Genomic DNA, 11,330 nt, shown 5'->3' on the forward strand with positions numbered 1-11,330 from the left:
ACAGTCTAGCTAAGTGATAGAGCAAGGTCAGGGAATAAAGAGCCTCTTAAAGTCATAGAATCATATAGCACAGAAACAGACCTTTGGGCCAACTTGTCCATGCCAACCATAATTCCCAAACTAAACTAGTCCCATCTCCCTGCATTTGGCCCATAACCCTCAAACATTTCTTATTCATGTACTTATCCAAATGTCTTTTAATTGTTGTAACTGAACCCGCATCCACCACTTCCTCTGCAAGTTCATTCCGCACACAAACCACTCTCTGTGTAAAACAAATTGCCCCTCATGTCTTTTTAAAATCTTTCTCCTCTCTCCCTAAAAATATTCCTCCTAGTCTTAAAAAGTCCACCCTCATGAAGAGATACCTGCCGTTCACCTTATCTATACCCCTCATTATTTTATAAACCTCTGTAAGGTCATCTCTCAACCTCCTACACTCCAGTGACAAAATTCCCAGCCTATCCAATTTTTCCCTATAACTGAAACCCTCCATTCCTGGCAACCTCCTGGTAAATCTCTTCTGAACCCCCTCCAGCTTCATGATGTCCTCTTCTTTATATTATCACTGTGAACATTTCAATTCTGTAAAGTTTGAGGTGCACACTCTTTTAAAAAAAAAACTGCAAAAAACTGTGGCCTTTCGAACTCTGAAATAATTTGAATCGATGAATTATTTAATTTTATAATGATCTGCTGTAGTGTGTCTTCCAGGTGATAATGATAATGTTATACAGAAATAAAGTTAAAAATCACACAACACCAGGTTATAGTCCAACAGGTTTGTTTGGAAGCACTAGCTTTCGGAGCGACGCTCCTTCATCAGGTGGTTGTGAAGCAGGATCATAAGAGGGTGAGCTTGCCAATTGGATACAAAATTGGCGTTACAATAGGAGACAGAGGGTAGTAGTGAAAGGTTGTTTTTCAGACTGGACGCCTGTGATCAGCATAGTAATCAGTACTGGGTCCACTTTTATTTGTCATTTTAGATAAATGATTTGGATGAGCATGGTCAGTAAATTTGTGGGTGGTACCAAACTTGGTGGCATAGTGGACAGTGAAGAAGATTATCTGAGATTATGAAGAGATCTTGATCGATTGGGACAATTGGCTGAGGAGTGGCAGATGGAGTTTAATTTGGATAAATGCAAAGTATTGCAATTTGGTAAGACAAACATGGGCAGGACTTATACAATTAATGGTAGAGCCCTGGGTACTGTTGTAGAGCAAAGAGATTGAGGGGTTCAGGTACATAATTCTTTAAAATTTGTGTCACAGGTAGACAGGGTGGTTAAGAAAGTGTTTAGCCCTTAAGAAAGCACTTAAGAAAGTGCTCAGACCTTTGAGTATAGGAGGTGAGATGTTATGTTGAGGTTGTACAGGATGAGGCCTCTTCTGGAGTACTGTGTGCAGTTCTGGTTGCCCAGTCATAGGAACGATGTTCTCAAACTGGAGAGGGTTCAGAAAAGATTTACCAGGACGTTGCCAGGAATGAAGGGCCTGAATTATAAAAATAAGCTGGATAGGCTGGGGCATTTTTGACTGGAGTCCTGGAGGTTGAGGGGTGACCTTATCAAGGTTTATAAAATCATGAGGGGCATAGATAAGTTGAAGAGCAAAGATCTTTTCTCTAAGGTTGGGGAGTTCAAATTGAATAAAGGTTCCTCTTGAAATAACATTTCATTTGCTGTCCTTATTACCCACTAAACTTGGCTGCTAGCTTTTTGTGATTTAAGCAGTCTTTCTCCATTTAAATAATATCGGTTCCTCTATTCTTCCCGCCAAGTGAATAACCACACAGCCATAAGATAGAGGAACAGAATTAGGCCATTCGGTCCATCAAGTCTGCTTTGCCATTTGATCATGATTGATATGTTTCTCCTGCCTTCTCCCCGTTACCTTTGATCCCCTTAATAATCAAAAACCTATTTCTGTTTTAAATATACTCAATGACTTTGCCACCATAGCCGTCTGCGGAAATTAGTTCCACAGACTCATGGCTGATGAAATTCCTCCTCATTGCAGTTATAGAGGACCATCCCTTCACTCGGAGACTGTCTCCTCATGTCCGAGTTTCTCTTAATAGTGGAAACATCTTCTCTACATCCAATCTATATATAATATTCACTTTTCTCATACAAGTCATTAGTACATAGACAGTGAAGGTATTCTGCAAGTTTCAATCAGATCCTCCCTCATCCTTCTAAATTCTCTTGAGTATAGGCCCAGAGACCTCATCCGTTCCTCATATGTCAAGCCATTCAGCCCATGGACCAATCTTGCACACCTCCAAAGCTGCTCACAATATTCCAAATATAGTCTGACCAGACCCTTTTCAGCCTCGGCAGTACATCCCTGCTCTTGTATTCTACCCCTCTTGAAATGAACACTGCATTTGCCATCCTAACCGCCAACTGAACCTGCATGTTAACCTTAAGAGAATCCTGAAGTAGGATTTCCAAGTCCCTTTGTGCCTCAGATTTCCACAGCCTTCCCCCATTTAGAAAATATTCTATGCTCCTATTCTTCTTACCAAAGTGCATAACGCTTTCCCACATTGTATTCCATCTGTCACTTCTTTGCTCACTGATTTTTATACACGGTATTCCATTTGCCCACTTTCTTAATCAGTATATCTCTCTGCAGGATCTCTGTGTCATCCCCACTTCCCAGCAATTTTTGTGTCATCTGCAAACTTGATTATAATACATTCACCTCCTCTTCCAGGTCATTATTATATATTGTAAATAATTATGACCCTGACCCATCCTGAAAATGTCCCCTTGTCATTACTCACTGCCTTCTGTTAGCCAATCCTCCATCCATGCTAATATACTACCAAGTATCCTGAAGTCTATTGCACCTATTAATGACATGCTGATTTGTACCTCAGTTCTAATTATCCACCTATGTTCCAGTTTTTTAATGTATCTGAGCGATGACATCCTCCTACAATGTAGTACTCCATTGTACTGCACTAGGGTATCAACTGGGTATCAATTTTTGGGTTCAAGCACTATTAATACATTTATTATTGGAATGTAGGCATCACTGGCTGGGCCAGCGTTTATTATGCATTTCCATTTGCCTTTGAGGTGGTGGAGGACAGCTGCATTTTTGAACTGCTGCAGTCTTTGGGCCGTAGGTATAATGCTGTTAGGGAGTTCCACGTTTTTGACAGAAGTGACAGTGAATAGATAGTTCCAAGTCATATACATAAATGATTTGGACACAAGCATAAGAGGTACAGTTAGTAAGTTTGCAGATGACACCAAAATTGTAGGTGTAGTGGACAGCGAAGAGGGTTACCTCAGATTACAAGAGGATCTTGACCAGATGGGCCAATGGGCTGAGAACTGGCAGATGGAGTTTAATTCAGATAAATGCGAGCTGTTGCATTTTGGGAAAGCAAATCTTAGCAGGACTTATACACTTAATGGTAATGCCCTAGTGTTGCTGAACAAAGAGTCCTTGGAGTGCAGGTTCATAGCTCCTTGAAAGTGGAGTTGCAGGTAGATAGGAGAGTGAAGAAGGCATTTGGCATGCTTTATTGGTCAGAGTATCGAGTACAGGAGTTGGGAGGTCATGTTGTGGCTGTACAGGACATTGGTTAGGCCAGTATTGGAATATTGTGTGCAATTCTGGTCTCCTTCCTATCGGAAAGATGTTGTGAAACTTGAAAGGGTTCAGAAAGGATTTACAAGAATGTTGCCAGGGTTGGAGGATTTGAGCTATAGGGAGAGGCTGAACAGGCTGGGGCTGTTTTCCCTGGAGCGTTGGAGGCTGAGGGGTAACCTTATAGAGGTTTACAAAGTTGAGGGGCATGGATAGGGTAAATAGGCAAAGTCTTTTCCCTGGGGTGGGGGAGTCCAGAACAAGAGGGCATAGGTTTAGGGTGAGAGGGGAAAGATATAAAAGAGACCTAAGGGGTAACCTTTACACGCAGAAGGTGGTATGGGTATGGAATGAGCTGCCAGCAGAATGGTGGAGGCTGGTACAATGGCAACATTTAAGAGGCATTCGGATGGGTATATGAATAGGAAGAGTTTGGAGAGATAGGGGCCAGGTGCTGGCAGGTGGGTCTAGATTGGGTTGGGATATGTGGTCGGCCTGGATGGGTTGGATCGAAGGGTCTGTTTCCATGCTGTACATCTCTATGACTCTAAGTGAAGATGCTTTATAGCTTGGATGAGAATTTTCAGTGGTAGTTCTCCTTTCTAGATGGTAGAGTGGTGTTGATGGAACCTTGGTGAATTATTATAGTGCATTATGTAGATGGTACACACTGTACCAGTGGTGGATGAATGTTGAAGGTGGTGGATGTGGTGCCAATCAAATGTTCTGATTTGGCTTTAGTATTGAGCTTCCTGAATGTCGCAGCAGAACCCATCCAGGTAATTGGAGACTCTTCCATTCCACACCTGACACGCGTTTTTTAATTGGTGGAAAGCTTTTCAATGTGAGGACATAAGACACTTGCTGCACAATTAGACAATATTGGAATCATCCAAGTTTACAGTAGTGAAGTAGGCTGTTCAGTCCAACATACTAGCCCAACAAAATGCAAACCTGATTATATTAAATTGGCTTACAGAATAATTCCTACCAGACAGGATAATTTAATAAATGTTGTTCAACTGCAATCATACCCATCCTGTATTGCAGTGACTACAACTGTGTGTTAGCTTTGTAACTAGTCATTTATGTACAGTTCTAGCAGATCTCAAATTCTATGCAATACCTCAGAAATGCATGTATTGTGATGCCTGCTTGACTACCTTATCTATATGCCCCATAATTTCAGGGATCGATGGATATGCAATCCTTGATCCCTCTTCCTTTCAGTATCCTACCATTTATTGTGTATTCCCTTACCTTGTTAGTGTTCTCAAATGCATTATCTCATTCTTCTCCAGATTGAAGTTTGTTTGCCACTTTTCTACCCAGCTGACCAATCAATCAGTATCTTGCTGAAGTCTATATATTTTTTCGTTAATGATGACATAACCAATTTCTTAATCATGATCCCCTACATTTAATTCTATGCCAAAATCAGACGATTCAGCCCAACAGCCTCATACTGCATTGTAGGAGTCTGTATCCAGCTAATTTCATCTTGCCTTATCAATATATCCTTTTATTCCTTTCTCCCTCTTGCATTTATATAGCTTCCCTTTAAATGTATATATGCTGTCCGTGTCCACTATTCCACGTGAACAAGTCCCACATTCAAATCTCTGAATGGAAAAACTTCTCCTTAATTCCCTTTTAAATTTATGTTTTGGACATCTCTCCATCTACCCTATTAGTGCAGGGCAAAGTTCAATACAGGGTGAATATAATTTCCAGCAACAGCAGAACCTATGGTTGGTCCAGTTAGAAATGGCGAGCTTTTAAATGTCAATGGTGGAGCATTCAGAAATCATAGAATCCCTACAGTGTGGAAACAGGCCATTTGGCCCAACAAGTCCACACCAACCTTCCAAAGAGTCACCCACCGAGACCCAATCCTCTATTACTCTACATTTACCCCTGACTAATGCACCTAACCTACACATCCATGAACACTATGGGCAATTTAGCATTCCGAATTCATCTGACCTGCACATCTTTGGATTGTGGGAGGAAACCCTCACAGACACGGGGAGAATGGGCAAATTCCATGCAGACACTCTCCCAAGGCTAGAATCGAACCTGGATCCCTGGTGCTGAGGCAGCAGTGCCAGCCACTAAGCCACTGTGCTGCCCTTACATTAGACACCATGAGGGGGTGGCTAGATTCCCTTATTGATCCACTTGTTTAAGTATTAACGTAAACACAAGTCGATCACGCCAGTACTGCATAAATTTGAGTGAATGCACACCAGGTTTCTTACTTTCCGTACCTGTGCACCATAGTTTTAGCAACTTGTGTACAAAGACCCAAAGTCTGTCTGCTGCTCCATGAGTGTTTTGTGCCATTAGGAGAAAAAGTGAGAGATTTATCTTTCATGGATCCAAAATGAGTGTTCTGATACTCTTTCACAGATTGGACTTCAGCCAGTTTATACCCACTCACTAAATCTTTTCACATGTCTTTTTACGTCTCCTGCACTCTGCTAAACCACTTATGGTGTCTTGTAACTCAGTATCTTTTGCAAACTGGATCTGTTCCATCATTGACAGAAATAGTATAAAGTTGTAGCCTAATGCAGATCCACAAGGAATACTACTTAGCTCATGAATTCTATCTCTACCCTTTGTCTCTTGCTTCTCAGCCACTATCAGAAGGTTACCCTCAATTCTAAGTGTTTCTTTTTCCTAATAATCTCTTATATGGAAAGCTAATAAAAGCCTTCTGGATATCTATCTGAACAACATCGACAGACACTTCCCTAAACATTATCATTTCTATCCTCCTGTTCCAGTACCCTTCCAATGAAAACAATTCTTCACATTTTAATCTTATTTGGAATATGTGCACTTTGTTGATTCACTAAGGAAAGCTATTGAGCACCTGAGATAAATGACAAAACAAAATAGCAGTGGTGAACAGGAGGGTTACCTTAGAGTACAACAGAACCTTCTTAGATAGGCAAATGTGCCAAGGACCGGCAGTTGGATTTTAGTTTAGATAAATGTGAGGTGCTTCATTTCAGTGGAACAAATCAGGGCAGGACTTATATACTTAATGTAAGGTCCTGGGGAGTGTTGCCAAACAGAAGGGCTACCTGAGCTACAAACCTTGCAAAAACCTATGGGCGCAACACGCTACAACTTGCCCGAAGATGGGAATGCCGTCCGAGAGAGTTCCACCCGTGAACAACTGTACTTCCTGCATGAATGTTTAAGAAAACAGGTACTGCCACCTCAACCCTAAACAGGAGAAGCCTTGGGGCACAGGTTCATAGTCCTTCAAAGGGGAGTGAAGGTAGCGTTTGGTATGCTTGCCTTTATTGGTCAGTGCATTGCATATGAGTTGGGAAGTCATGTTGCAGCTGCACAGCATATTGGTTACACAACTTTTGAAATACTGCATTCAATTCTGGTCATCCTGCTATTGGAAAGATGTTGTGAAACTTGATTCAGAAAAAAATTACAAGGATCTTACCGGGGTGGAGGGATTAAGCTATAGGAAGAGGCTGAATAGGCTGGGACTAGTTTCCCTGAAGCGTTGAAGGCTGACCTTAGAGAGGTTCATAAAATCATGAGGGGCATGAATAGGGTAAATAGTCAAGGTCTTTTCCCAAGGGTAGGGGAGTCCAAAACTAGAGGGCAAAGGTTTAAGGTAAGGGGGGGAAAGAAAGACTTAAAAGGGACCTAAAGGGCAACTTTTTCATGCAGGTGGTAGTGTATGCGGGGAATAAGTTGCCAGATGTGGTGGAGGAGGCTGATACAATTACATTTAAAATGCATCTGGATGGGTACATTAACAGAAAGGGTTTAGAGGGATATGGGCCAAATGTTGATGAACGGGACTAGATTAATTTAGGATATCTAGTTGGCATGGCCGAGTTGGACCGAAGCCGTACATCTCTATGAGTCGATAGAGTCTATGACTCTATTTAAATGCTGAGCTAGGCTTTCTTTTAATCCTATCATTGCAAGAGAAACAAATTCCAGCTGCAAGACCATTGTCCAGACTGAAAACTACTCCAGATTTATTTACAGATAAAACTATGTACAAAGGCAGAAATAGATAGATCAGGTAAATTTTAGCACAAACCAAAAACAAAAGAGAGACTCTGGATTGACTGCTTAAAATCGAAGACTCCTCGAGGTGAATCTCTGGTGAAAGGATTTCTCCAGGGTTCTCATTCTCTCCCTAATACAGAAATGGCAACTGAAATATCTGAAGGTCAGATGTCCCCTTTGGATCATTAAGGACACTGTCTAGTTTCGTACACAGAAACAGATATTTGAGGATCTTATATTCTAAACTAGCTAAACAAAATGATTTTACTATTTGACAATAATAGAAATCCTGAAAGAACAGACTAATTATTACACTTCCCTCAAGTTCCTTTGTAATTTATTTAACGTGCCAGTTGTGACTTTTGAGATAAAGCAGTAATGACCTTATTCTAAGACACATGAGGTCATGTTTTACATGAGGATAACTGGAAAACATACATTTAATATACTGCAGAATTCCAACTCTCCTCATTGTGTCTTAATGCCCATAAGGAAGGTATAGTGTATTGTCAAGCAGCCTCAGCCATGCTCTGCGATCTCACGGTCAAAGTTAAAGATCTCTCATCTTTTACCAATTCATTCTCAGGGTAAAATGACTCCTTTACAAAGTCTGTGAGAAGATTTGTAGCTCGGGTGCTCAGTGTTGTGGTTCTGTTCGCCGAGCTGAGAATTTGTGTTGCAGACGTTTCGTCCCCTGTCTAGGGGATGTCACCTAGACAGGGGACGAAACGTCTGCAACACAAATTCCCAGCTCGGCGAACACAACCACAACAATGACTCCTTTACGTTACAAAAAAAAATTCAGGTCATTTAAAATTGCTCACAAATTAAAATCCATGACATATGCACAAATAAAAATCGTAAATAGCAAAATACCATGTTCATCATGTCCGTAACACAAAAAATTAATCAAAGTTACAAAAATACACAAAAATAACGGAAATACAATTCTATAGCAGCAATACATTTCATCAAGACTGCCTTGTAGTAGACAGAAGTGCGCAGTAAATCCACAACTTCACATTTGGATACTTTCTTTTCCAAATAAATACCCTCCCATGTTCTAATTGGAAATTCAAATTAAAATCAGGCCCAGTTGTCATTGTACAATAGCTGGGCGAAAGGTGAAGGCTCCAGGCCTAACCACTGGGGTTGCTCTCATCTACCGAGTAGCGTATTTCTAAAACAGACTACTCCAACTCCACTGGTATGGAAACCGGATCAACAAACGGACCCCCAGAATCAAATGAAATTTGTAGGAAACCTGAGAGGGGGTTGCACCATATAGCCAGGGCATCTCTCCATTTTAAGACCCCAGGAATGTTTGGAAAGCTTTCCGGAGAAATTTCAGGTGTATAAAATGGCACCCAGTACCATTCCCCAGAATGCCTAAAATCACTTTGCAATCCTGTTTGAAGATCGGGGCCTTCTGAGGAAGGGTGACTCGACCCGAAACGTTAACTCTGATTTCTCTCCACAGATGCTGCCAAACCTGCTGAGCTTTTCCAGCAATTTCTGTTTTTGTTTCAAATTCAAAGTGGAATTAGATTCTAGTCCATGCTGTATGACTCTATAGTCCTGTGCATTTTATTCCAGCGCTCCAGCAAGATTCAAACAGAAACAAATAACATGAATAACTCTTTAGCTGGTGCATTCATCAGGGAACTGCCGAAAATTATGTGCACTTCAGCATACAACATGCATCTGAATTTGTCAACTGGGTGCATTTCTTCGCAGAGCTCACAAAACAAACTCATTTTTTAAAAAGCGGAAACGTTGACCACTAACACTGTCCAACAGCCCCGAGAATAAACCATCCAGTTCAAAAGAACTTGTCAGTTTGTGCTGCAGCTTTTGATGGGTTCGGTGAGATTGAAGTGAAACTGGATATTAAGTCAACCCCCTTGCAAACCATTTTCTAAACAGGCATGGCTCAGATTGTACCATTAGATACAACTTTGCACTTTGCTCTGTAAAACTTGAAATAGGAACAAAGAAGTAAATGAAGAACTGGTGGTAAAGCGGGCAGAGAGAGTTCCTTTACTGTTGATAACACAGCCTGAAATTGAATCAACAAAATGTGATCAAGGTCATGAGAATCAGGATACTGTCAAGTGGCAAAGTGTTTTAAGGAACCTGTTTCTTTTAAGGAATCAACTGTTAAAATGTTTACATGTCAGTCTCCACCACCAACACCTACCCTTTGGCATAGACCTGCCATGCAACAATCCACGTGACGTTATCCACACTACTTCATTCAAATTCCCACCCTCCCATCCCCAGAAGATACCTCCTTGCGAGTCCAGCCCGTGTCACAGTAATAAATAATTTAAAATCCTGAGCTGTGCAGCATTCGATCACAATCAAATGTGTTTCAAGATGCAGCTAGGGTACACAATTTTACGTGAAATCTCCAGTTAGCAAAATGATTTGAGTTACAGCCTGACTCTGTTCCCACCCCCCACCCATCATTATAGTGAAATTGTACACAGCATGTTACAGTAAAACAGACAGCCAACGTCACTACATACGCACAGATTATTTAGACATATATACAATGGTGATCCAGCCATATGGGTTCTGCCGGTTGGCAGTCCTCACTGCACTCCCTTGGACTACTGCACATCGCTCCTTTTGATTGCCGGGAATTGACAAGACTATCCACGGCCCTTTGAGCAGCTTCCTTTGGTTCTAAGACGTAAACTCATGCAGTTTGCCCACTATCAACCATCAAGTGGTTTGCCCAGATACACCATAGTCACCTCAGTGTTACCATAAACCGCTGATACCGCCGGATACAGACATGCTTTTGGCAAGCCTCGGAAAGCTACGCCAAGGAATTCATAGCCTCGTTCAAATGCTAAAGTCTTGTCTTCCATATCTAGAATGACACGTATCCTTTCCCCAATCTGTAGAAAGAAGTAGGCAACAGATTTATAAAAAGAAGAGACAGAAGATTCATCAATATAATCAAGATTTATTTCCATTTGAGATTTTAGCCGAGTTTCTCTCTGTGTATAGTCAGGGTAGAGTATAACTCCCCAGAGTACTACGATTTTGAGGGTCACTTTTTAATATATTTGGCTTACACAGTATTTCAGACAACTTACAGCACAAGAGCTATTCATTAACGAAACAGGTTATTTATGTTCCAACTCCGTATACTTATCTTGCTACAGCATAAGGTTCTTTCTCATGTTGCTAATCTAGCCTCCTTTTATATATGCCAATATTGGATGCCTTGGCTAATCCACATGGTTACAAATTCCAGATTCTCACCACTTCCTGGGTAAAGACTTTCAGATTCATGAATGACTAGCTCATTTCATGACTCCTTACTGTGGCTATCCGCAGTAGTGGGAACATCTTCTCTGTGTGTTCAATAAAACTATTTCATAATTAAAGAGTTCTATCAGATCATCCTTTTGCGTATTACCCCCCGTGCAAGTGTTTATACCTTATAGAAGCTAGGAGAAAGTGAGGACTGCAGATGCTGGAGATCAAACCTTAAAAATGTGTTGCTGGAAAAGCGCAGCAGGTCAGGCAGCATCAAAGGAACAGGAGAATCGACATTTCGGGCATAAGCCCTTCTTCAGGAATGAGGAGGGTGTGCCAAGCAGGCTAAGATAAAAGGTAGGGAGGAGGGACTTGGGGGA

The 11,330-nt window shown here is 41.3% G+C and overlaps 1 protein-coding gene across 1 annotated transcript in view; it reads right to left on the minus strand.

Moving 5' to 3' along the window:
* Positions 1–8,443: 8,443 nt before the first annotated feature.
* Positions 8,444–11,330, minus strand: part of fbxo45 (F-box protein 45) — an 11,398-nt gene continuing 8,511 nt past the window's right edge. The window contains exon 2 of the mRNA XM_043701716.1: positions 8,444–10,583. Within this exon, the coding sequence (XP_043557651.1) occupies positions 10,398–10,583 (186 nt within the window). The 3' untranslated portion in view covers positions 8,444–10,397. The remainder of the gene's footprint in view (positions 10,584–11,330) is intronic.

Source organism: Chiloscyllium plagiosum, chromosome 13 (assembly GCF_004010195.1).
Source record: "Chiloscyllium plagiosum isolate BGI_BamShark_2017 chromosome 13, ASM401019v2, whole genome shotgun sequence".
In the NCBI taxonomy this organism is placed as follows: domain Eukaryota; kingdom Metazoa; phylum Chordata; class Chondrichthyes; order Orectolobiformes; family Hemiscylliidae; genus Chiloscyllium; species Chiloscyllium plagiosum.